General features: G+C 44.7%; 1 protein-coding gene and 1 pseudogene across 3 annotated transcripts in view; one reads left to right on the top strand and one right to left on the bottom strand.

Moving 5' to 3' along the window:
• The window catches only part of PITPNM3 (PITPNM family member 3), a 95,402-nt gene that overhangs the window by 20,749 nt on the left and 47,148 nt on the right, over window positions 1-27,505 (top strand). For both annotated transcript variants that reach the window (XM_081271078.1, XM_081271079.1), the window contains exon 3: window positions 8,954-9,061. In XM_081271078.1, the coding sequence (XP_081127204.1) occupies window positions 8,954-9,061 (108 nt within the window). The remainder of the gene's footprint in view (window positions 1-8,953; window positions 9,062-27,505) is intronic.
• LOC308636666 (olfactory receptor 4M1-like) lies at window positions 897-1,836 on the bottom strand (annotated as a pseudogene). The gene has a single exon. The product of its transcript is annotated as an olfactory receptor 4M1-like (transcript).

Genomic DNA, 27,505 nt, shown 5'->3' with positions numbered 1-27,505 from the left:
AAGGAAGTCTGCATCCTGCACATGTCCATGCTCAGGCTGGCCCTTGACACTCCTGTCCCTGTCTTGGTAGGGGACAGAGTCTCATAAGTCAGAATTTATAGTACAAGATGGACTTGCCACAGAGAATTATGCTTGGACCTTGAGTGACTGAGGTCCTCATTGTGGGTGATGAAGACTGCTGAGTGACAGGTATCTTGGCTGGAAACCATGAATAAGAACAGTTTAGTAGGCCAAGGATGGAGGGACAGACAACCCAGATTTCATGGGGATCCTATCTATGAGAGGAAATGGAAATGTCCTTTGGAGTCTCCATCCCTAAAAGGGTACAATGTTGGATGTGATGCAAGCACCATCAGGGCGCTAGATGGGTTGATATGGGGTGCAGCTGGGTATGTCAAGCATGGGTCACATTATGACCTGTTTCTATAGCAAATGTATGTCTTTCTCTAGAAAAGAGCAGATGTATCATTTTTTTAAATTTTAATTTGGTTATCATGGAGTTAGTCATATTCATGTGCTGGCCACTTCTTCATATTCATGGTGGATGTGTCTCCGAGGTCTTTATACTTTATTATTTCTCAACACACGTTCTTCTCACAGCCTGAGTCCCTCTAGGGTAGTTGCTCAACGAACAATTAGTGAAAAAGTGTGTTTTGGCAGACCATTATTGTATCTCAGATTCCAATAATGGTCTGCCAGATACTTCAGGGTGGGTGTAAGTAAACCTGTTTCCGTTTTAATGTCTTTGTTTTTCCACCATCATAAAGAGAAACAGAAGAAAATCATAATGAGAGACACTGAGGTAAAGGAGGAAGTAAAAGTAGCATTATTACCACAGCAAATGCCTCCTATTTTAGGGCAAGGATCCTCAGAAGGATTAGAAAATCTTTTATTTTTCACCTCTCTTTACATAAAATATATCTGTTGACCGGCTTCCTCATGGCTGTCTTTACCTTCTTGTTTTGCAATGTGCATATGATGGGATTAAGTCAAGGGAATATTACTGTATGGAACACAGATACCACTTTATTCAGGGAAAACAAGTCAAAGGGACAAACATAAATGTAGATGCTTGGTCCAAACATTAGCCCCACTATGGTGATGTGGGGACAGCAGGCGGACTCGGCCCTGTTAGTTCTGACCCCTGAGCCTGAGTGCTTCTTGAGCATTGCCAGAGGAAAGCACAGAACATTAACAGAGCCCCGAAACACACCACGGAGATCAGATCATGGCTAAAGATCATCACTAACTCTTCTGGGAAGGTGTTAGCACAGGCAATCCGGACCACTTGTGTGTGATGTCACAGAGGCAGCCGTCCAACTCACTGGGCCCACAGAAGAGAAGTCCAACAAGGAGGGCCACCTGTGGTATAGAATGGTCGAAGCCCCCCATCCAGGAGAGAGCCACTAGGATACAGTAGAGACATCGCTTCCTGATGGTAGCCTAGTGGAGGGGGTGCAGATAGCTGTATGATGGTCAAGGCCATCGCTGCGAGCAGGAATATCTCTAAGGCCCAGCAAAGCACAAGAGGAAGAGCCGTGCAGTGGACCCACCAGAGGAAATTGTCTTTCTTTCCACAAGGAAGTTCACAAGCATTTTCGGGGCTGTGACAGAGGAATACCAAATATCAAGGAAGGCCAGGGGCGCCAACAAGAGATACATGGGAGATGTCAGATGGGGATCAAGTCTGGTGGTGCACATGGTAAGGATATTCCCTGGGAGGAGGAATAGATAGGAGGATAGAAATAGAGTAAATAGGGGTAGATGCACCTCCCAAGTCTGGAATGGGCCAGTGAGAACAAATTCCGTCATCCTGGTGTAATTTGCAGTTTTCATTTCTTCAATTAGTTTTTTTTTTCCTTCATAATGTGGCTATGAAAAATAAGGAAATGATAATTACTGCAAATAACACTTAACTAGAATTGTATCACCGCTTTCAAAATTGTTGTTAAGTTCCCTGTTGCTGAGACTACTACATAGGATATGAATACATTTGGTCACCCTATTTTGTCTTTTTCTCCCCCCTTTTTTTAAAAAAAATTGTTCTAATTAGAGTAGAATGAATTTTTTTAAAGAGAGAATTTTTTAATATTTATTTTTTAGTTTTCGGCAGACACAACTTCTTTGTTGGTATGTGGTGCTGAGGATCGAACCCTGGCCACACGCATGCCAAACGAGCGCGCTACCGCTTGAGCCACATCCCCAGCCCGAGTGGAATGAATTTTGATACATCATACATGAATGGAGTATAACTTCTCATTCTTCTAGTTGTACATGATGTACAGTCTATGTAATTATATATGCACATAGGGTAATAATGTCTGATTCATTCTACTATCCTTTCTGCCACCATAGTCCCTCCCCTTCCTTCACTCCCCTCTGTCTAATCCAAAGTACCTCCATTCCCCACCCCCTTATTGTGAATTAGTATCCGAGTGCATATCAGAGAAAACATTCAGCCTTTGGTTCTTTGGGATTGGCTTATTTCACTTGGCATGATATTCTCCAGTTCCATCCATTGACTGGCAAATGCCATAGTTTCATTCTTCTGTAAGGCTGAGTAATATTCCATTGTGTATATATACACCACGATTTCTTTATCGATTCATCTGTTGAAGGGCACCTCGGTTGGTTCCATAGTTTAGGTATTGTGAATTTAGCAACATTGGTGTGGGTGTGTCAGTGTCGTATGCTGAGTTTAAGTCCTTTGGGTATAAACCTAAGAGTGGGATAACTGGGTCAAATGATGTTTCCATTGTAAGTTTTCTGAGGGATCTCCATTCTACTTTCCATAATGGTTACAGCAATTTGCAGTCCCACCAGCAATGTAGGAGTGTAGGTGCATCCTTAACTATAATCTACTAAGGTACAGAGACTACTCCAACTAGAGTTCTAAAATGATCAAAGATCTAGGTATAAACAAAGGCTTTTACCAAGAACTTGACTGTGAAAAGGTAATCTTAGGGGGAAGTTCCTTGAACTAGCAGGCAGAAGATCTGGGTTCTTGGCCTAGCCCTACCCGGGAGGCTCCTTTTGACCACGGACCAGTTAAGCAGCCATGCATCTGCAAAACAAAAATGCCAGACTTCACCTTGAAGGCTCTTCGCAGCTCTAAATGTTTCATGGGGCACCCAAATGGCCTTGCAAAGCTCTGTCACCGTAATGCCCAGGCCCATTCCCTCACTTTGGTTTTCCTCTCCATCATCTAAATAGCAGACATTTCCTCCATGAACATGCATAAGCAAGATGACAGGTCAAGCAATTGGGGAGGGTGGTGGTGGTGGTGGTGGTAGAGCTGGGTTTATCTTCAGGGTACATCTGGTCCTGGGTGGCTTGACCAAGAACAAAGCATGGGACTCGCTCCTTCAACAGGGTAGGGACGTTCTCCAGGTTGGGCAACTTCTGACTTTACCCCTGTCTTTTGTCTCCTCGGTTTTCTTGCTCTCAGTGCTCGGTGCTGGCTGATCCTCCTCTTTGCCATCAAGTAGGAGGCTGGGGCCTGAGGAGCTGGATGCTGGTTGCATAGTCTCACGGCTCGAACTTTCTGGTTTCCCATAGCAACCAGGAGAGGAAGGTGGTGCAGGGATAAACAATCCCATTTTACAGACAAAGACTCTCACCAAGTTGGTTCTCTTAGAGAATGAGGGCAGAGTCTGGTCTTCTCTCAAACTGTGTTATGATCACACAGCCCCTTGGAGTGAAAGAAGCACAGTCAGAGGACCCCGTCCCCCATCCCAGCAGTGCCCCTGACAGCCTCTGTCTGACCTCAGTCGAGCCTTGAGTCTCTGAGTCTGACTCCTCCTCTGGAAAACAGTAGGTGTAGGAAGCTTTGTCTCTTGGGTGGAGAGGAAGGAAGTCACTGTGGGAAGCTGGATGATTATTCCTGAGCCAAGGAGCCATCACGGAAGCCAATCAAAGTATGTCATAGACCCCCTGCCCTCCCCTGCCTTTCCCCCCACCGTGGGAGGGGAGATGGAGAATAGAGCCTGTCCCAAAGGCTTCTGGGGATAACCTGAGTGGCAGCTGCCACTATGTGATGAAGAGAGAGTGGTGGCCATGGCTGTAGGTGTGTGTGTGGGGGTGATGTTAGGGAGCACAGTGAAGATGGCCAATATTTTTTTTGTTACTGGAGATTTAACCCAGCAGCGCTTTGCCACTGTGTCACATCCCCAGCCTTTTTTTTTTTTAATATTTATTTTTTTAGGTGTAGATGGACACAACACCATGCCTTTATTTTTATGTGGTGCTGAGGATCGAACCCAGGTCCTGCCCGTGCTAGGCGAGCGCTCTAACGCTGAGCCACAATTCCAGCCCCCCCCCCCAGCATTTTTTGTTTTCAGACAAGGTCTTACTAAGTTCCTTAGGGCCTCACTAAGTTGCTGAGGCTGGTCTTGAACTTTTGATCCTCCTGTCTCAGCCTCCCAAGTCACTGGGATTACAGGTGTGTGTCACCACACCCAGCAAGGTGAGCAATCGTGTGACCCAGAGGCCTCTGGGCAGACACTTCTAGGTCCTTGGACAGACTGGTATTGTGGGCCTGTTGATAGATGGTATTGGACAGTTCATCTGGAGGAGGTGACCAAGCCCTTGGCTCCATGAGCTAGAGGTGAAGGCTACCTGGCCTAGGATAAGGAGTCTCCCTAAGTCCTATAAATCCTATAAAACCAAGGCCCCCCAGGCAGGAAGAAAGGCTTTCCTTGCAGCACTGGAGGTGGTGCTGAAGGGCACATGCAGGCTTTGGCCAGGGTCAGAGTCAGGCTGAGGTCGGAGCCAGAGTTATGGTGATGGTGGGTGATGCTCAGCCTGGAGCATAGTCTGAGCAGGGGCTAGAGTTCAGGGCCAGGGGGACAGATACCAAAACGATGTCCATACAATGGTCACCATGAGATAATTAGAATGCAGGGAACAGTCATCAGAAGACAAAAGGCAAAGTCAGTAATCAGGACAAGTCATCCAGATGTCCCCTCTGTGGCCTTAGTGGGTCCTGTGGGGAGGCAGCACTACGAGAGGGAAAGTAGAACAAGGCTCAGAGCTGAGCCATGCAGAACCCTCTGCCTGAACAACTCCGAAAGGAGCCGTTCTGGCTGCTGCTTCTATGTGCGCAGGCTCGTGTGTGTGTGTGTGTGTGTGTGTGTGTGTGTGTGTGTGTGTGTATTGTTGCTACCATTCAGGGGACAAGCCCATGTTTTCTTTTTTTTTTAACCTTTATACTATCCAAGGTTTTCTTCTTTCTTTCTTTTTTTGTTTATTTATTTTTATGTGGTGCTGAGGATCGAACCCAGTACCTCACAAGTGCGAGGCAAGCGTTCTGCCACTGAGCCACAACCCCAACCCTTTCTTTCATTTTTAAATACATGACAATAGTGGAATGCATTACACTCATTATTACCCATATACAGTACAATTTTTCGTAACTCTGTATATAAAGTATGTTCACACCAAATTATGCCACTATACATGTACTCTTTTTTTCCCATTGTTTTCTTTATATTTTATTTTTTAGTTGTAGTTGGACCCAATACCTTTATTTTATTTATTTATACGTGGTGCTGAGGATCGAACCCAGGGCCTCGCACGTGCTAGGTGAGTGCTCCACCGCTGAGCCACAATCCTAGCCCAGCCCCATTGTTTTCAAAGTGAAAATATGAAAGCTGAATGCAGAGTGAGTTCAGGTGAGAGACCCAGATCAGGAGAGGGAGACAGGAAAGAAAGCATATTGGAAGAATGGGGCTTGGAACAGCTGGAGAGACAGAATACAGAAAGGGACAGATATTGAGATGAGGGGAGAAGAAAGAGGTTGCCCAGAGAGGGGGACGCTCTGATGGCTTTGCATTCACCCCTGGGAGAGGACTTAGGGCATTGTAGACAACACGGGGTAGTGTGTGCAGAGACAGACCCGGAGCCGGGTCCTCGCATCTCATCATGTCTGAGTTATCATCATGTCCTTCGCATGACTGGCTTCCTACAGTTTGGAGGTCACGTCTCCCAGGACACACAGTAGGTGCTTGAGAATCCATTCGCTGTAGACTGGATGTCAGAATGAGCAAATGGAGAGTTGCTTTTGGATAACTGAGGCAGGAGACAGAATGGAAGGTGGGTCACAGGCTGACTACCCTGCTCTGGAGCTGGGACATGATGTCATAGGAAGAGACAAGGGTGTGACTGGAATTAACAGTGAGTGTTGTGGCCCAACACCACATGCTGGCAGCAGCAGTGGTGATGTGACGATGGTACCATTTTGTCATCTCACCTCTGTGCTCTTCCAGTGCGCTCACTGCTTTTGTGAACATGTGACCTGCCTCATCTCATCGAATCCTCCCAGCCGACCTATGACGTAGGCACGACTCTGATGTCATTTTGTAGAGGAGGAAACCAAGGCTTAGAATGCTGAAATGACTCGTCCGAGGTCACATAATAGTCAATCTCACACCACAACTTAGTTGTTAACTTTGTTACTATTCTGCTTCCCCAAGAATAATACTACCTTATATTTATGCACACCATTTTGGCTTGTGCATTTTTTCAAAATGTATTGTGTTTAGCTTGCGAGAGAGAGAGAGAGAGAGAGAGAGAGAGAGAGAGAGAGAGAGAGAGAGAGAGAGAGAGAGAGAACGCCATTTAAGGGATAAGGTAAACAGAAGTGTCAGAAGGAGGCAAGCAAAATCACAAAGCTCATGGGTAGCAGAGTCTGCCCTGGAGCCTGGTCAGAGCTCTCCCCAAGTTCATATGCTGCTCATGGGTGTAAACCAGTCCCCAGATGGAGCACACCAGACTCAGGACACTCCTGAGTGTACGTGTAGTGCTTGGTTGGTGTTGAGCAGCCAATACAGGAGTCTAGGACAGGCTATTAGGAGGACAGTATTTCAGGACTCTTGAAACAGTGTATCTGGGCTTGCATCCTTGGACAGTGACCTTGGACAGGAATTACTCAACTCCTCTGTGCTTCAGTTTTCTCAAAACAGACATAATAATAATTGTTCCTTTTTAGTGTTGCTGACAGAATTGAGTTAATATTTGGAAACACATCAATTTCACCATGTAGTTAGGATTTCATAAAGGTTGGTCAATCAGTCAATCAATAAAATAAGGCAGGAGGAGGTGTACCAGCCAGAATTGAGATCTGGATTACAGAATTCTAGAGTGACCCAGAATGCTGGACAGCTCCCAGTGCTTCAGCTCTACCATATTGGTTCCATCTGCTGGATACAGTTCTTTGCTGGTGCAATGGGCTTCACCCCTCTATCCTTTCTCACGCCTCTTCCCCATTTCTTCCCTTCCTCTCCTCCCCCCCCCACTTCCTCTTCCTTCTTTTTCATCTTCTCATGGTACTGATGATTGCACCCAGGGTACTCTACCACTAAGCTATATCCCCAGCCCTTATTTACTTATTTATTTATTGTACCAGGAATTGAACCCAGGGGTGCTTAGCCACTGAGTTATATCCTCAGCCTTTTTATTTTTTTATTTTCAGAAAGGGTCTCACTCGGTTGCATAGGGCTTCACTAAGTTGCTGAGGCTGGCCTTGAACTTGTGATCCTCCTGCTTCAGTCACCTGAGTCAGTGGGATTACAGGCTTGAACCTCCTCTTCTAGCACCTCTTTATTCTTAACTATCATGAGTTTGGGGTTTTTCCTCAATACCCTTTGATGTCTGTTCTTTGAAGGCGGGCACAAATCTTGCCACGGGGAAGGCCTATCTCTTTGGAGAGTACTCTTCCCTGTGGGTCTGTTCTTGAGGAAATGACTCTTCAGGACAGAGACTGTACCGTTTGTGCATGTGGGAGGGGCTTTTTTTTTTTTTAAGAGAGAGTGAGAGAGAGAGAATTTTTTAACATTTACTTTTTAGTTATTGGCGGACACAACATCCTTGTTTGCACGTAGCGCTGAGGGTCGAACCCGGGCCGCACGCATGCCAGGTGAGCGCGCCACCACTTGAGCCACATCCCCAGCCCTGGGAGGGGCTTTTGTTCAGTGTGATTGGGGGATTCAGCCCCACTGCTTCTTCCCAGAGTAATCACTAAGCACGGATGGGGAAAAGATAAGGATAGAAACAGGGCTGAGGGGTGAAGTGGGGGAGAATGAAGGCATTAGAAGGTTCACAAAGTTCAGATGGGGGCTAAGGGTTCCATGCAGCTCAGGGCTTAGACCAGGAGCTTTCTGCTCTCCTCTCACTCCAGAGCTTCTCCTGTCCATCTCAAACCCTGACCCACTCAAATCCTGCTGGTGAGTTGGCAGAATACCACCTGGTTCTCATCTCAGAGCACATTCTATGCACCGAGATCTTTACACCCATTATCTCATGTAATCCTTGGAAAAAAAACTCAGTGAGCTGGACATGGCTGGTCCCATTTTACTGATAGGAAAACTGAGGCTCAGAGAAGTCGAATGACATTCCTAAAGAAAAACTGCTGGCAGGTGACAAGCTTTCTGCCTTTCAAGAAATAATACTTCCGGTGCCAGGAGTTGAGGTTTCTCTGGGTTTTCAGCTTTTCTCACAACTGGTTCCTTGTTTACTTTCTTATGCTGTCCCATGTGGAGGTCCAGTAGGGTACAGCAACACACTTTTTGCAATGACACATTCCTGAATGTCCCATTCCTGTCTATAACGACAGACACAGGGCTGGGGATGTGGCTCAAGCGGTAGCGCGCTCGCCTGGCATGCGTGCGGCCGGGTTCGATCCTCAGCACCACGTACAAACAGAGATGTTGTGTCCGCCGAGAACTAAAAAATAAATATTAAAAATTCTCTCTCTCTCTCTCTCACTCTCTCTTTAAACAAACAAAAAAACAAACAAAAAACGACAGACACATTCAATAGTTGAAGACTACCTCAATTCATGGATGAAATAATAACCCCCTTAGACATAAGCCCCTGTCCCCCTCAACCCTGATCCAGTTAGGGCCACCTATAGATGGCCATGCCTGCTTATGTCCGTCTCTGCTTCTTTCCACAGAGGAGATGGCCGAGGGGAAAAATGCCATCCTCATTGGAATGAGCCAGTGGAATTCAAATGACCTGGTGGAGCAGATCGAGACCATGGGGAAACTGGATGAGCATCAAGGTGAGACTCTTTCTCACGGTCACGGAAAGCACACGCGTGTGTTCCAGAGTGGGTCAGGGCTGCTAATTGGGGTTGGGACTCATCAGGTCTTCTGTGAAGAGCTGTCTTTCTGGGCACCTTTCCTTACAGCATTCCTGAATTCTGTCACCTGTAGGAACTCTCTTGGGGACATCTGTGGGTTTTCTTTCTTTTTTTCTTTTTTGGTAGGAAAACAACCCCAGGATATTGCAACCAAGCTTCTTTTGTCTGTAGAATAACCACTCAGGAGCACGGGGTGGTTAAGGCATGTGCTGGCTCCATGCTCCTGGTACCATGAGGCCTTCAGGGTTGGAATCTGATGGATAAGGAGGTTGCCATTGGAGGAGCCTCTGAGAGAGGATAGGAGCCCAGGTCTCAGGGGAGAGGGATGGCAATGAAGATTGGGTCTTTCTTTGGCTGAATTGCTAAAGAAGTTTATGGATGGGAATTCATGCAAGAGGATTTTTATGATGGGAATGTTTGGCCAGGAACTTGATAAGGTTTTAGGCATCGATCTGTCTATCCATTTGTCCATTTTTCATTACTAATAGAATGTTAATGAGCATCTACCTGGATAAGTGCTTGGTGGGAGGGACCACAGTGATTCACCGGAAGCCTCTAACTCCTGATGTGGGACATGATGCACATCAAGACATAAGGGTTGGGCTTAAGCTGAGGGTTTTGGGCCCAGAAGGAGAGGCAGGATTTTAGGAGGCAGGAGAGCAGATCAAGGAAGGGCTCCTGACAATGAGGTGAGGGGACCAGACTTTGGAAGGCAGGTAGAGGATGTAGCTGAGCTTACATATGGGCAAACCAAGGCCCAGAGATCCTCAGCTGAGGGCTGAGGATTTGATTAATACTGCCTTGAAGTGAGAAGCAGAGCCAGGGCGAGGATCCCACTCAGGATGCAGAGTGCTAACCTTTGTATCTGTGACCCTCAGGCCAGGAGGATCACATCCACTACATACTCCTCATCTTACTTTCTTCTTTCTTAACGTCTTAATCCCTTTGGTGTTGCTAAAACAGAATACCTGATGCTAAGTAACGTATAAAGAAGAGAAATATATTTGGCTCCACATTTTAAAACAACATGCTCTCTTGATAACTGATCCACTCTGTGCGTTCACATGAATCCCTTCACAAGGATAGCCATGACCCAATCACTGCCCAGTTGGCCTTACCTCTTAAAGGTTCTGACCCCTCTCAATGCTGTTACATTGGAGGCCAAACTTCCAGCACACGAACCTTGAGAGACAGACCATATTCAAACCATGGCATTTATTTCCTCTTCTTCCTTTATTGGTCCTGTCAGTGCACAGTCATGGTCTGGGCCAGAGTTACTAAGTGAGCAAGGCATCCGATCAGGAGGTATCTGGTGAGATGGTTCTGGCCTAGCCCAAGAGGATGGCCGTCTTGTCCCTTGCATCTACCCCTTTTCTCATCCCCCATCCCTGCCTCATTTGTTTAGGGAACCTCCCTGTGTCAAAGTACCCATCCTGAGCAATGGGTGAGCCTGGGATGATTGTCTCAGTTTACAATGAAGAACCTGGGAGAAGCTATGTCTTGCCTGTGGTCCTCCTGGGCTCCTGATCCCCAGTTCAGAGTATCCCTTCTGGTCTTCATAGCCATATATTTGCAGATGGGTCCAAGAACTTGAGAAGGGGCATTAAGGGTACCATGGATTCCAGGTTCTGCTCCATGACCATGCTTGGTGGTCACAAAAAGACAGACCCAGATGTATACTCACCAGTGATCTGGCCATCGCCTCCTCACTCCAGCCTCCCTTGTCTGCTGAGAAATTGTGACTCAGACACAGTGTGAGCTCGGGAGAGGGTGATGGAAGGGCAGAGTGAGCTGGGAGGGCTGGGAAGGACCAGGGAGAAGGAAGCAGAAGGGGAGGCCCATGGGAGAGGCAGTGACTGCAGCTTTGTGGGGTGTGAGAGGTCTGAGTTTGTACCTCAGCCCTGCTACTGTGTGGTTTTGTGGACAAGGAAAGTCACATCACCTCTCTGCGCCTTGGTTAATTCATCTGCAATATGGGGTACCGAAAAAGTGGTGAAAATTAAATGAGATATTACTTGCAAAGTGCACCCAGTAACAAGTAATCATCAGTAGGGAGGAGGGGAAGAAAAGTGAGCCATCTCATATGAGTACAGCCCTGGAGAACACTTCATGGTGCTGATTCATGTTTGAACTAGGATGATGCTTGCTTGTGTCCAGAAGCTGATGCTTCATCCTCCCAGTACAGAAGAGGAGGGTGGGGAGGAAGAGGGGGTGAGGAAGAGCCAACTAGCCGGTTTCCAGCTCCTTCGGAGGCCCGTTCCCCCTGTGGATTCATGATGGGAATTCCCAGAACACGAAAGAATGCACATTGCTTCCTTTCGTTTCAGTGACCATTTATGGACCACCACAGGGGCCCAACCCTGTGCTAGATATCAGGGACGTAAGGACCAGCAGGGTGGCACTGCTGTAGCAGCCTGCAGCAGAGTGATGAGTGACTGAGTAGGCTGAGTAAAGAAGGGCGGGAGAGGGAGGCTCTGGGGGTACTTTGGGGAGAGGAAGTTGGGAGAACATTCGCTGCGCGATCCAAACTGGGCATATAAACAGAGCTGATGCTCCTGCCTCTTCCGAGGTTCCTGCCCTTAAAAATGGAGGTCACCCCAGGGACCACCTCTCATGGTGGGTGCATAGGCCAGTCATTTCCTTCATGGGTACCTTCATTTTCCCCAAGGATGACTCCACGTCTGCCTCCAGCCTAGAACACTCTCCTGGCCTCTAGACTCTTTTTCGGTAGCACCCTACCTGGAAGACCTCAGGACCCCCGATGCTCTGCAAATTCCAAATGGAGCTGATCTTCTTCTTCTTCTGAAACCTGAATTGTGTTTTGTGCTCCATCTTTTCTCTCCTTGATCATTTAAGTCATATGTCACACGCGAACTTTCTGACTCTTCTAATGACTCCAGTTCTCCTCCTGCTCCTCCTCCTCCTCCTCCTTCTCTTTTTCTTTCGGTGCTAGGGTTTGAACCCAGGGCCTTGTGCATGCTGGGCAGGTCCTCTACCACTGAGCTACACCCCTAGACCTAATATGCAGTTCTTGAGGGTGCTGATTCGGGAGGGGGGGCGGGCGGTGAACATACATAAGCATGCACTGTGGGTCTTGATTCTTCATTATTTTTTTTTATTATGAACTCATCTTGGTCACTCCCTTTTCTGTGGGAGTCTGTGTGTCTTGGATGGTGCAAATATCCTCCTCGAGACTGGTCTTTTGTTTTTTTCTGCTGGACTTGAGTATTTCACTCATTTTGAATATTTTATATGCTAAATTTACAGCCTAGGGTTTCCACTCTCCATGGGTGGTATATATTTAGACCTTACACCCATATGTGGCACAGGCTTAGGGTGTTAATTACTCATGAGTGACTTTTTTCTTTCTCACTCTCTGTGAATGGTTTCTTTGCTGCTGCCCCAAAGGGATTTGTGTGTGTGTGTATGTGTGTGTGTGTGTTCCTTTATGGATGGAGCAGCCCTTCAAGGGTCCCTACTTTAAAGGGGGCTCCACTTTAGCTCCTCATCATCCCCCAGCTGAGGTCAAATTTTGTTCTCAGCCATTAGCCCCAGAGCCTCCATACATTGGATGCACGGATCCCGGGTGTGTCTCAGCCACCTCAGCTTCTGTTTTCCCCTCAGTGCAGTTCCCTCTGATATTTGGTCTTGTGTATTGTACATTATTTTAAGGTTGGTTATATATTGGCACTTTGGGGTATCATATTGCCCAGCACATATGTATTTCTGTGGGGAGGAATCCTCCTGCATCAGCTCAGTGCACCTTATTTATTATTGTTGTCATTTGACAATGGTTTACTATTTTTACTTAACATTTTTTTTTATTGTGGTAAAATAAATACATGTAACAAAATACACCCTTTTAACCACTTGAAGTGTGTACTTCAGTAGCATTAAGTCACGTTGCTGTATAGCCATCATCAATCACCATCGACCTGTAGAACTTTGTCATTATCTCAAACTGAAACTCTGCAGTCCTTAAACACTAACCAACCCCCGGTCCCTCATAACCACTGTTTTACTTTCTGTCTCTCTGAATTTTACTTCTCTGGGTACCTCTATAAATGTGATCATACTGGATTCTTCTTTTGGTGTCTGGCTTATTTCACTTAGTTTAATGTTTTCAAGATTCATCCATGTTGTAGCATGTGTCAGTACTTCCTTCCATTGTGTGGCTGAATAATTTTCCATTGGATTTAGCACACTGTGTTTATCCGTTCTTCTGTCAATGGACATCTGGGTTGTTTTCATTTTTTATCTTTTGTGACTAATACTGCTATGAACATTCGTGCACAAATAATCACCTTATTTCTTGACTACATTAGTGTTGGGGAAAAAAATCAAGGAACACAAATAAAAACCAAAGTTGTCCTTAGCTATTCCTTCAATTTCAAAACCATTCCTTCAAGTTCAGACTTCATTGCAGAATTTATGGATGTGGAAGGCATCACTCTGGAAGTAGATAAGATTAGACATTAATATTGCAGTTTGCTTCAAAAAAAAATTAACAGCAGATCTTGGTGAGTCTTTCACTTCTTTTCATAAATGTGTACATATAGATTCGCCTCATTGTTTTTACCTGTGTTACCATATTCTGTACAGTAGACATACCATAATTTATTAAGCCATTCTGTAGTGGGAAGACATTGAAATTTTTCATTATTAAAAGAATGTTGTAGGGCTGGGGATATAGCTCAGTTGGTAGAGTGCTTGCCTCTCATGCACAAGGTCCTGGGTTTGATTTCCAGCACCACAACACACACACACACACACACACACACAAAAGAGGAAGAAGAAAAAATAATGCTGTATATGTTAGAAAATAAACATTGAGTTCAATGCGGTGGCACACACCTGTAATCCCTGTGGCCTGGGAGGCTGAGGCAGGAGGATTGTGAATTCAAAGTCAGCCTCAGCAATTTAGCGAGGCCCTAAGAAACTCAGTGAGACCCTGTTTCAAAATAAAAACACTAAAAAGGGCTGAGGATGTGGCTTAGTAGTTAAGTGCCCCTGAATTCAATCTTCAGTACCATTTCCCTACAATGTTGACAGAATTGATTGACAGTATTAAGCTTTAAAATTTTTTTCTGATTTATTAGTGAAATTATCTTCTTATATTTTATTTTTACTTGATTTCTAGTAAGGATGAACTTCTTTTCATAAATGTGTTGACCTACATTATTTTCTTGTTTTTTTTTTAATTTCTTAAATATAATTTTTGCCATATTCTATTGGATTATTTATCCTTTTCGCATTTCTTTTTTTTTAATATTTTTTAGTTGTTGATGGACCTTTTTATTTTATTTATTTGTATGTGGTGCTGAGAATCGAACCCAGTGCCTCACGCATGCTAGGCAAGCACACTACCACTGAGCCATAACCCCAGCACCTCCTTTTCGTATTTCTTTTAGGAAGTCTTCTTAAGTATACTGGATGCAAGTTATTTGTCTGCTATGTATCTGAAATTTTGTCACTCTGCTGAGATTTCTTATTAGCTCTAATAGTTTGTTAGTTGATTCCTTTGGGTTTTCCAGTGAGACTGTGATATCACTTAAGAGTCTTAACAGTTATATCCTTGCCAATATTCATGCCACTTACTCATTTTTTTAAATAATTGCATTGCATAGCCAACTTAGAATTTTGCCTATCATATTTATGTCCATCACCATAAGGGGGAGATCCATTGTTAATACCCAAGACCACAATTCACAATGAAATTATAACGCATAAAAGTGCAGCATAAATACATCTATTGGATAGGATTTCCAGATTAACACCTGGTACCAGAAGTGGTGGCAGGCTTTCTTGTTTGATCATATCTGTATTGATGATATAAGGGAACTATCCTAATGTTTCACCAATAAGTATGCCCCTTGCCCTAGTGTTCCAGAAAGATTCCTTCATCAAGTTGAAAAAATTAACTCTGAAAGTTTACATCTTTTCTCCTTTCCCTCATTGTTTGAATCCACCTCCTCTCCATTATTAATATGTTTTGCCAAAAGTTTACCCATTTTGATAATCTTCCAAAGAAATAGCTTTATTTTTTTAACCAACTCTATATAAACTGTTTTTTTTAGAATTTAATTTATGTAAATTAGTGTTGCTTTTGTTTCAAGACTTCTTTCCTTCTACGTTCTTTGGGTTTAAGTTGTACATAACTTTCCAAATTCTAGAGAAAAGAGTTTTTAGGCTTTTTTTTGTTTTCTAATTTACTTATGCATGGGTCCTTGCCAAGGCCTTGGAGGGCCCTAGAAAAATGTTTTTAAATTCTGATAAATTTTGCAAAGGTAAGATATTTTGATTATCCTTTTATATAAAGGGGACCCCAAAATTACATAACCTTCAGTTTCCACAAAGCCTGGATTCAGATACTTTGGCCACATGCCACAGGAGTTGGTTAAGTAACCCTCCTTCTCACTGTGGGTCATTTCCAAGTAGTTCAAAATCTCCATTTTTCTCCTCTTGACCTTAAGAGCTATTTAGAAGCATTTACAAGACTCCTGGTGACTTGTATTTTTTTTTCCTTGTTAATTTGCAATTTTATTCCTTTGCTATTGGAGAATGTGACCTGTAAGTGCTATTCTTTTAAAGTTCTTTCTTGTCTAAAACTGGTGTGTGCGAATGAATGTCCCATGAGCTTTAAAAAAGTTATCTTGCCTCTATATAGTGGGTTCCAATCTTTCTATCTCTTAGGTCAAACATACCAATCAATATAGTTTTCTTCTTTTCTTTTTGGTCTTTGATTGACATGATCAACTTTCTTATACATCCTTTTTTTTTGTATTTCTAAAAATTTACATATTTAACACACTTAAAAATGAGTATTTTTCTATCAGGGTCTGGACTGAGTCAATATTCTATATTCTATTGCTGAATAAGAAGGGACCTTGTTATTCTTTTTTGTCCCCTGATCATTTGGCTCCAGGTTTTAAATTCTTATTTCACCTTAATGTTAATATTTGTTTTTTTCTTTTGGGGAGTTTCACACCCCCTCTCATTATGGTGACTGTGATGGTGATTTCTTTCCCCTCTTCCTCTTCCTCCTCCTCCTCCTCCTCATTCTTCTTTTGTCAAATATACTGAGGTATGATTTACTTTTGGTAAAATTCATCCTTTTTAGTGTACAGTTCTCAATGCTGCTTCTGAAATTCCATGCCTTCCTCTTCATTTACTTTTTCTTTTCATTAGAACATCTTCTCATTCTCCAGGGAAGGACTGTGGACAGTAATTTTCCAAGTCTTTGTATTTCTTTTTTTTTTAAAATATTTGTATTAGTTGTTGATGAAATTTTTTTTTTTTTTACTTATTTGTATGTGGTGCTGGGAATCGAACCCAGTGCCTCACTCATGCTAGGCAAACGCTCTACCACTGAGCCACAACCCCAGTCCCCCCAAGTCCTTGTATTTCTAAACATGTCATCATGCGCCTTCTCTCTCTCTCTCTCTTTGGTACCAGAGATTGAACTCAGGGGCACTCAACCACTGAGCCACATCCCCAGCCCTTTTTTGTATTTTAGTTAGAGACAGGATCTCACTGAGTTGCTTAGTGCCTCACTAGTGGCTGGGGCTGGCTTTGAACTCACAATCCTCCTGCCTCAGCCTCTGAGCTGCTGGGATTATAGGCGTGTGCCACCGCACCTGGCTGTGCCTTCTCATTTGAATGCAAGACTGCATCCATAATCATGTTCTCATCTGTCTCTGAAGATGTCCTCCCATGGCCTCCTTGCATATAGTGTCGTTAGCGAAAAGTTCTAGATAAATCTGATTCTCATTCCTTTGTGGATAATCTGCTTTTTTTCCCCTCTCTTTCCTCTGAAGCCTTAAGCAGCTAAATCTCTGTTCTTCATCTTCTGAGACCACAGTGTTTCTGAGTGAGATTTTTGTGGCTGTTGGTTGTCATGCTCGCACCTGGTCACAATCTTTCATTACTGTGCACTTTTTTTTTTGTTGTTGTTGTTGTTTCTTCTAATATTTCTTTCCTTGTTTTATCAATCACTAGACAGATACTGGAATTTTTCTAACCAGCTGTTGACTTGTCCTAATTCTCATTTCTTGGTCCTAGTTGAGTTCTGGAAGTTTCCTTGGCTCTAAACGACAGCTTGACCATTTCCTCTTCATCAGTTTTTTTCCATTCTGCTGCTCAACTCTTGTGGATTGTTTTTAACAATCATCTGTTTATTTTCATATGCTCTGGTTGGTTCTTTTGGTTGATAACCCAACGTTGATTCATGGAGCCCAAGGGCTCACTTTATGTTTTCTAAGGTCTTTTTTTGCTTGTTCTATTAAGTTTCTGAGTTCTGGTAGACTAGAGATCAACAGGAGTAAACCACACACTTAAGACTAGATTAGTTAGCCAAGGATCACAAATGGCATTCGCATTGAACAGGAGCTGCCTTGATTCTAATTCTCTAAGGAAGCATATAGCTGTCGTTAACACTGCCCAAGTGAAATGTATCTTGCCCAATTCTTTTATTTTTTAATTTAAAATTTTTTAAAAAAAATTTTGTTATAACTAATTATTCATGACAGCAGAGTACATTTTGATTCATTGTACACAAATGGAGCAAAACTTTTCATTTCTCTGGTTGTGCATGATGTAGAGTTGTGCAGTCATATACGTACCTAGGGTACTGATGTTCAACTCATCATACCCTCTTTCCTGCCCCCCTGTCCCTGCCTGTTCCCTTCCTCCCCTTTGCCCAATCAAAGTTCCTCCATTCTCCCCACATCGATCCCCCATTATGGATCAGCCTCCACTTATCAGAGGAACATTTGGCCTTTGGTTTTTTGGGATTGGCTTACTTCACTTAGCAAGATATTCTCTAAATCCATCCATTTACCTGCAAATGCCATAATTTTATTCTCTTTTAATGCTGAGTAATATTCCATTGTGTATATATAAAACACAGTTTCTTTATCCATTCATCTGTTGAAGGGCATCTAGGTTGGCTCCACGGTTTGGCTATTGTGAATTGAGCTGCTATGAATATTGATGTTGCTCAATTCTTTTTTTTTTTTTTTAAATTAAGATGTAATTCATGTATCATAAAGTTCACTCTTTGAAACTGCACAATTCTGAAATTTTAATACAACATTTTGCAAAGTTGTGCGACCATCACTATTTTCTAGTTCTAGAACTTTTTCATTGCCCTCAAAAAAATCTGTGTGCCCATTAGCAGTATTCTCCATTCTCCTCATCCTCCAACCCATAAAATTTCATTAAAATGGAATCAAACAATCATGTGGCCTTTTGTGTCTGACTTCTTTCCCTTAGCATGTTTTGGAGATTCACCTACATTATAGCATGAATCAGTACTTCATTTCATTTTTATGGCTGAATATTATTCCAATATATGGGAATACCACATTTTGTTTATCCATTTGAGTTGTTTCCAGTGAATAATACTACTATAAGTAGTCATATGACAGTTTTTAAAAAATATTTCCTCAATTCTCTTGGGTATGTGTCTAGGAGTGGAGCTGATGTTTAATAGAGTAGTTTTGTTTAACTTTTTGAAGAACTGCAGATTCTTTCCAAAGAATCACTGCTTCGCTGTACATTTCCACCCGCAATGGAAAAGTGTTCCAGTTTTTCAGATCTTCACCAATACTTGTTACCATCTGTCTTTTTGGTTTTAGTCATCTTGGTGGGTGGAAAGTGACATCTCATTGTGGTTTTAGTTTTCTTTTCCCTAGTGATGAATGATGTTGAGCATCTTCTCATGTGCTTATTGGTCATTTGCTTATCTTCTCTGGAGAAATGTCTATTTCAAATTATTTGCTCATTATAAAATTGGGTTACTTGTTTTTTTATCGTTGAGTCATAAGAGTTCTTTATATGCGAACACTAAAATCTTATTAGATATGTTGTTTTCAAATGTTTCCTCCTATATTGAGGATTGACTTTTCATTTTCTTGCTAATGTCTATTGAATCACAACTTTTAAATTTTTGATGAAGTCCAATTTATCTATTTTTTTCTCTTATTCTCTGTGCTTTTGGTGATATCTAGGAAACCATTGCCTAATCCAAGATTTATTCCTGCTTTCTTCTAAGAGTTTTATAGTTTTAGTCCTTTTATTTAGGTCTCTGATACACCTTGAGTTTATTTCTGTGCATGAGGTGCAGTAGGGGTTTGACTTCATTCTTTTGCATGTGGCTAACCAGCTGTTCCAGGAACATTTGCTGAAAAGACTATTCCTTTCCCCATTGAATTGTTTCGGCACCATGGTCAAAAGCCACTTGATCATACACATGTGGGTTTATTTCTGACTCTCGATTCTATTCCACACATACATATGTGCCAATATGCCACAGAGTCTTGATTCCTGTACACTTGCAGTGAGTTTGAAATCAGGAAGTGGGAGTTCATCAACTTTGTTTTTTCATAAGACTGTTTTAACTATTCTTCGTTCTTTGTATTTCCATATGGATTTTAGGACCAGTTTGTCAATTTCTGTGAAAAAAGCCAGCTGGAATTTTGATAGGGATTGTGTTGAATCTGTAGATCAATTTGGAAAGTATTGCCATTGTAATCTCAGTTCTAATCTACAAACAGAACTGTTTTCACCCTTATTTAGGTCTTCTTTAATTTTTTCAAAGATGTTTTATAGTTTTCAATGCATGAGTCTTGCACTTGTTTTATTAAATTTATTTCTAAACATTTTATTCTTATTTTTGTGTGGTGCCTGGGATCGAATCCAATGCCTTATGTGTGCTAAGCAAGCACTCTACCACTGAGCCACAACCCCAGTCCAATCTAAATATTTATTCTTTTTGACTCCATTATAACTGGAATTTTTTTAAAAAAATATTACTTTATGTATGTATGTGACTGTATGACCAATGTGATTCTACAATATGTGCACTCAGAAAAATGAGAAATTATATCCCATCTATGTATGATATATCGAAGTATATAAGTGCATTCTACTGTCATGTATAACTAATTAAAACAAATAAAAAATTTTAAAAAATTTTCTTTTCAGATTGTTCATTGCAACTTTGTGGCAATACAATTGATCTTTGTATATTGACCTTGTATCCTGTAACCTTATGGAACTAAATGTCAGTTTTTTATTGTTATGGTGGAGGTGGAGTGATTCCTTTAGGGCTCTATACAAAAGGTCATGTCATCTCCAAATTGAGGTAGTTTTACTTCTTCCTTTCCAATCTGGATATCTTTTATTTCCTTTTGTTGTCAAATTTCCCTGACAAGTTCCTCTAGTAGAATAATGAATGGAACTAGTGACAGCAAACACTTTGTCTTGTTCCCGATCTTAAGGGGAATATTTTCAATCCTTCACTAGTAAATATAATGTTAACCATGGATTTTTTTTTTTTTTGTAGATGCTCATCTGGCTGAGCAATTTCTCTCCCTATTCCTAGTTTGTTGATTTTTTTTAACTATGAAAGATGTTGAGTTCTACCAAATAATTTTTCTGCATGACCTATTGAGATTCTCCTGTGGTTTTTGTGTTTATTCTATCAATATGGTGTATTATGTTGCTTTTTGTATGTTGAATAACCTTGCATTCCTGGGATAAATTCCATTTGGTCCTTAGCAGGGCTTGCCATCTTGCTAACATCTTATGGTCATGGTTTATGTTTTTCTTGGGGGAAGGGTGGGTACCAGGGATTGAACTCAGGGACACTCAACCACTGAGCCACATCTCCAGCCTCATTCTGTATTTTATTTAGAGACAGGATCTCACTGAGTTGCTCAGTGCCTCACCATTGCTGAGGCTGGCTTTGAATTCACGATCCTTCTACTTCAGCCTCCTGAGCTGCTGGGATTACAGGCAGGCGCCACAGCGCCTGGCACAGTTTATATTTCTTCCAGAATAATTCATACTAATAGTTTATGAGCTGTCACTCATACTTGCAATCCAGTCTTCTTTTTCCTGACATAAACTTAGTGTGAGCATGGCCACATTCTCATTGACAGGAAGGAAGCAGTCACTCCCTATGCACCCCTAATCAATTTCTCTACTTTCAGCTTTCTAGAGAGCTATGTTTTTGTATCACTCATCCCCAACTCTTGCTTTTAGATACGTGGTTTTCAAACAATGGTTCCTGGACCAATAGCATTAGCATCACTTGGGAACTTGTTAGAAATGTGAGTGAGGGTGCCCCACCCAGAATGAATTAGCCAAATTCTGGGAGTAGGGCTCAGAATCTGTTTTCACTAGACCTCTGAGTGATTCTGATGCACGTTAAAATTTAAGAATGATTACCGATTGTGCTACTAAGTTGGCTCAAGGAAACCCCAGGCCCATTTCTCTGTATTCTCTTCCCTCCCATCTTTGAGTTTAATATCTTTCTTCAGCAGTATTGGCTTTCCTTTAATATTTAGCAATATTTGGATTTGCACTACACTTCGTATTTGCAGTTCCCTGTTAGCTTAACTCTCAGGGATGTGATCTGTCTGTTTACTGCAGCCTGCTGTCATCTAATTATTAGGGTGGGTAGGAAATGCTGCGGGGTGCACTGAACCAGTAACTTCTGATTTGTTCCTTTTGGGTATTTTCAGCCTCCCAGGGTGTCCTATCCCTCAAACATCCATCTTCTTTCACACTTGGGGACAGATGCTTTTGCTTGGCACAATCAGGGGTCAGGAAAGGACCAAAGTACTGGCTCTTCTACTGTGGACACCCAGATAATTGCAAAACTTCCATTGCTCTCGGGTATTCCTGTATACAAGCCTGCTGTGCCCTCTGAGCTGCCTCTGCCTTGGCCACAGACCTTTCTTTGCAGGACTGAATCTATGGCTTCCTCTCTTCTGGGCTGTTTTATGGGCATTTGACCTTTGCAGTCACACAAGACTGCACACTTAGAAGGCTCCGTGATTGATTTTATACTCTGGCCATCACCATCTTGCAATTCTTAATACTTTTGAATAAGGGCCACCGTGGTTCCATTTTAGGGACCTGAAAATGAATGTAGCCAGTCCTGCCTTTTTCCATCAGATCACTCTGTTTTCTGCCTTTTGGGGATGTTACACAATTTTGGTCAGCAAAGGACATCCCTTCTTACTTTACATTGCTACTCAACATTAAGTCATAGGAAAGTAATTAAGGCCATTTCTAGGGATTTGGAGCAGCAGAAGAAGTCTGGGTCATGTAGTCAGTTTACCCTCATTATGCAATCCAGCTGTGATGTTTCTAAAATATAAATTCAGTACTATCATTTGGCTATGAGATTGACAATGAGGTGTTTGCTGTCTGAAGAATGAAGTATCAATTCCCCAGCCTGGTAAGGAAGGCTCTCCACAATTTTCTCCCAGGCTTTCTTCTGACCATCAGGATTTTTCAGGGTTAGTAACTTCCCTTTCACTGCCAGAATCAGACAGCTTTGGAGTAGCTACTATGAGGAATGTTATAAAGGGTCTGTCAAATCATTGCTAAATCATATGATGCCAAAGTGACCCTCTGACTCTGACACTCACATCTTTTGGGCCATTCCTCCTTCCTCCTCCAATCACTGCATGTTCTAGTCAAATGGCCAGGGGGCTGCTTGCCAACCCTCCAGCCCACTCAGAGTTTTTCAGTTTCCTACCTTTGCCCCAGTCCTCCCTTGACTTCATTTCTAGCTCTCAAGATCCTGCTCATTTCCTCCCAGAAGCCTCCCAGATGGCCCTGCCTCTGCCAGACCACCTCCCTCTCACCAGCACTGCTCAGTGGTTCCTTCACCTGCAGCACCAACCTGGCTGCTTCCAGTTGTGCCTTTGGGGGTATGTGGTTTCCCTCCCTTCCTGGCCCCAAGGCAGTCCGGGGTTCATCATGCATCCGGGCATCCCCTCTCTTACTTAAGCATGGCTCTGTGCCAGGTCCTATGCCGGTCAGTGCTGGGGACGTGTGGATGACTCAGTAGTGGTCTCAGAACTGAGCTGCTCCTGTACAGACTGCTCATCCTCAGGCCCACTCAGGGAAGTTACAGTTCAGTGAGCTAATGGCTCTACCACAAGTGGGAACCGGAAGAGGAGCCGGGGCTGAGCCTTTTCAGAGATGAGAGTCTCCGACAGATGAAAGTGCAGCAGGCAGAGGGAATGGCAGGTGCCAAGATGGGAAAGGGGGTGTGGGAGCAGGGAGACTTGGGGACCCACACGGGGCTCTTCTTGACTGAGGTTTGGGTGTGCGGTGTTGGGGAGTGGGTGGTGAAAAGGGATGGGAAGGTCTCAGAGAAGAGGCCAGGTGGGAAACTGGAATGCCAGGCCCAGGAGTAGGTCTCTTCTTGAAAGTGCCCATGGGAATCCTTAGATTGGTTTCAGCAGGGGAGCGATGAGCCACTTTCTAGAAAGATATTTCCAGAAGCCACTGTGAAAGATAAAAAGAGAGGCCAGGAATGAATGTAGTTGCTGCAGATTAGGTGAAAGGTAATGAGCTCGAATCTTCACCTGTAGCCCAGGCTCTGGGGACACCCCCAAGCAGGAGGGGGGTACTTCCTTCCTTCCCAGCCCTGCTGCATAAGCTGAATCACCACTGGGCCAGATTCTGGCCAGAGCTCCCAAGGGCCAGCAAGGGGCAAAGTCATGCTTCTCTTGCTCCTGGGGCTGCTCCAGTGTGACTTTCCAGACACGCCCAAACCGACCAGGAGGAGAATTCCCTGTTCCTCTTGTCCATAGCCCAGTCTGTTGTAATGGCTGCCCCAGCAAACCTCACAACCTGCACTTTGGATGCAAGGAGCGTCTTCTCTTGTTTCAGGTGTTGGTGGAAAGCCATCCTGTTCGTGGTACCTCCTTTTGCTCTGAGGAGCTCAGGATGTGGGGAGCTGGGAAGAGGAAGTACAAAATCACTCAGGAAGCCTTTAGCGGGGCTTGAACGTGTCTTCTTTGGCAGATGATATAGCTCAGATTCCCAGGGCTGTATGACCTTAGCACAGGCAGAATTTGTGGGACCACAGTCTGGGGCTGGCAGCGAAGGCATTACTGTCCCTGTCCCCTGCCCTGTCTGTGCAGCTGTCCTGTTTGCAGGAACTGCTGGCAGCTCCTGCTCTTGAAGCAAGCTCCAGCTGAGGCGAGGCTGCGGGGCCCAGGGGCCCTGGAAAGCTCTAGGCCAAGTGGGGTCTCATTTAGGCGATGGCGGAGCCAGCTGCACATTTGGTTAATCGCCCTCGTCCTGGGAGCCTGCTAATCAGGAAGCTGGGGGGTGTCCACCAATCCCTTCTCTTGCTGGTAGCAGCTTTGAGGGAAGATGGAACCGGCCTGAACTGAGCAGAAAGACCAGCTTCCTGCTATGTGGGCCCCACACTTATGTTGCCAAATAGCTCATTCTTGCCCGCATTGGTGGTGGCCTCATTAGCTTCCAGACCCCTTGGATGCCTGGCTCAGGTTTCCCTGTAGGGGACACTGAGCCTGGGGGCAACTCTGGTCACTCCCCAAGCCTCTGGACGCTTCTCCTCTGCCATTCCTTGCAAACAGCCCCTTTCTACTCCCTTCCTCCCCTCCTCTCAGTCCTGACTGTGGCCGCCTTCTTTGTCTTGATGGCTCCCCCTTGGCTCTGAGACCCTTCCCAGAAAGCCCCTGCCTAGAAACACCCAGACGAGCAGGTGAGCTGGAGGGAAGAGTGCTGGCCAGACTTGGGGGTCAGAGGGACCAGATCTGAACATTAAGGAAGTGATTTTTGTCCCTCCAAACCTCAGTTTCCTTATTTGTTTAGGGGGCCTCAGTCTTAATGATGCCACAAGTGGGGAAGCCCTGGGTGGAGCCTGTGGCCCCTGAGTGCCCAGGTACAGCTTTCAAGGATTAGACAACTCTGGCTATGCTCCTGGCCGGCTGGGAGGAGTCCCAGAGCTGAGCTCTGACCTCTTCTCCTAATTCTCTTCCCTCTGCCCAAGAAAATCCCAAGCAGTGTTTCAAGGTCCCCCACCTCCTGACTCCTCCCCCAGCTCTGCACTCCTGCTTCCCTGGCTCTCAGGCCCTCACCCTACCCCCCCACCAGGTCTCCTTGCCCTTGGAGATCCTGCTCTGCTCAAAGTCATGTTTGCTTTCTGGTAATGAAAAGTGAGAATGGGATCAGAGGCTCATAAACTGTCGAGGCGTGGAGCTGCTATGGGCCTGGAGTGAGAACATTGGAGGTGATGAGTCAGACCTGGCCCATCCCTCAGCGGACTCTCCGTCCTCCTCCAAGGTCTGCCCCCCAGTAGGTGCTCAGAAAACACCAGAGATGTCTGTGTTGTAATCAGGGTTTGTGATCTGTGTTCTAATTTTTTTGAGGGGGCGGTACCAGGGTTGGAACTCAGGGGCACGGACCACTGAGCCACATCCCCAGCCCTATTTTGTATTTTATTTAGAGACAGGGTCTCACTGAGCTGCTTAGCGCCTCACTTTTTGCTGAAGCTGGCTTTGAACTCACGATCCTCCTGCCTCAGCCTCCCGAGCCTCTAGGATTACAGGTGTGTGCCACCGGGCCCAGCATGATCTGTGTTCTACAGGGCCCTGGGTCTGGGCTTTACTGTTCTAAATTCTGAATCATTTTACCTCCAAGCTTTTGTTTTGTAAGTGAAGCCCTATGCTGCGTGTGCCGGGGGCTTCACGTTTGGCTCATGTATGGTCCCACCTTGCGCTGCCTCACGGTCCCTGGATGGAGCTTGGCCTCCTGCTCTCCTTCCCTTGGGCTCCTCAGCCCTACAGCTTCCCTCTCCTGGTCCCTGCCCTCCCTCCATGTAGGAGCCTGAGGGCAGACAGGTTGGGATCAGGTGTTCCTACCCCTCTGTGTCTGGGGTGGTGAAGCCGTCCCTGCCTGGCTATATTCCAAAGGTGACTCAGAAGGAGCAAGTCTCCCCCCCAGCCCTGTCTAGGAACCTGGTGCCTTTTGGTGTGGGGGACTGCAGTGCGCTTGTCTAGCCTGGATCAGGGCGGCGGGCCCCAGGAAAGCCGAGGTGCATGCCTCACCTTTCTGGCTCTTGGTCATTGCACCAGCATGGGCCCAGTGGCTGGCAGCAGGGCCACCTGGGAGCTGCTGTGCCACATCAGGGAGTGTGGACCCAGGGCTGCGAGGGTCAACCCTGAGCTCATGGGTCACCCTGTGCATGAAGGAGGATGATACTAAGTAGTGAATCAGAGCATCATGACCCATCAAGAGGGTCATTCAGAAAAAGAAAAAAAAAAATTATCTTTTAGCATTTTGAGCAGCACGTTTTTCTTGCTTTTTGAACAGCACCATTTCCTTTCCTTTCTCACGGAGCCCTGCTGATTATGCAGCTAGTTTGGGTGCAGGAGATAAAGCAGGAGATTTGGAAGTTTGTAAGTTCCTCCGCCTCTCCAAGATTCAGTTTTCTTATTGGTAAACGGGCTTCCTGCCCAGGGCCACCCTGTTCCACTCTCTGCTTTCCATGGTCTTGGCCTGTCGTGGACATGGTCTTGCCGGCCTCTTGGAATGCCTTCCCCTTCCCTCTCCCGGTGGAAGCTGCAATCGCACTCTGCCACCTGCTTCCCTGGGTCCGACGGGGTCTCTTCCTCCTCCTTCCATGTTCCTCATGCTTCTTTGCAGTTAGGGCTGTGCACCTCCGTTCTTTCCCTCTTCTCACCTTGACCTCCTCATTTCTGCATCTCCCAAGGCCCCAGGTGCCACTCTTGGTAGATAGAAGGTATTTGGGGGCATGTGACCTCATTTCTGTTAGGTGGTGGTGGCAGAAGGTGACTTTCCCTAGAGGCATCTAAGGGACCATGGGCCTCAGGTGGTGTTCAGACATGTTGCTGGTCATTGGTCCTTGACAAGTGCATCTGACACTGGATCTTTCTTTTTTCCCCGTCCACATCTGGGCTGCTGTAGCTCCTGGGAAGTGTTCTACAGTCACCTCACCCTGCTGGGTGGGGGCCATGCCATGAGGCCCAGGCCACTGTTCTCTAACTGGGCCCCTGTTGGGCTCAGGCTATCATGCCCTCTGGGCCTGGGGAGCATCATGAACTGGAGCAAGTCTTGACATTGGTCATTTCCATCATTTCCACATTGGCTTCACTTGGTGATGTGAAAACAAAAGAGACAAGGTCTCGAATCAGTCATTAAAAGCAAATAAGAAAATAAAACAATAAGAAGAGCAATCTCCATTTATTGAATGGCTGTCATTACCTGCCTGTGTTCTGAGGACTTTGTAATCATTTACTCTGCAAAATAATCCTCTGAGGTAGGGACCCATACGATCTCCATTTCCTCCATGGGAAGAATGAGACACAGAGATTGCGTAACTGCCCAAAGGTACATGTCCATGAAAGAACTGGTATTTGAATCCAGGTGTCTGACCATCACACAAAACACCCCAAGGGCTTTCAGAGCTTTTAGAGAATACTGGATCCTGCAGTGTCTTGTAGGAATGAGGCCCAGAGAGGGAGAGGGACATATCTCAGGTCACACAGCAGGGTCAGTGGG

Source organism: Spermophilus citellus, assembly GCF_964194105.1.
Source record: "Spermophilus citellus genome assembly, chromosome: 17".
NCBI lineage: Eukaryota > Metazoa > Chordata > Mammalia > Rodentia > Sciuridae > Spermophilus > Spermophilus citellus.
This window is presented reverse-complemented; position numbering and strand designations above follow the sequence as displayed.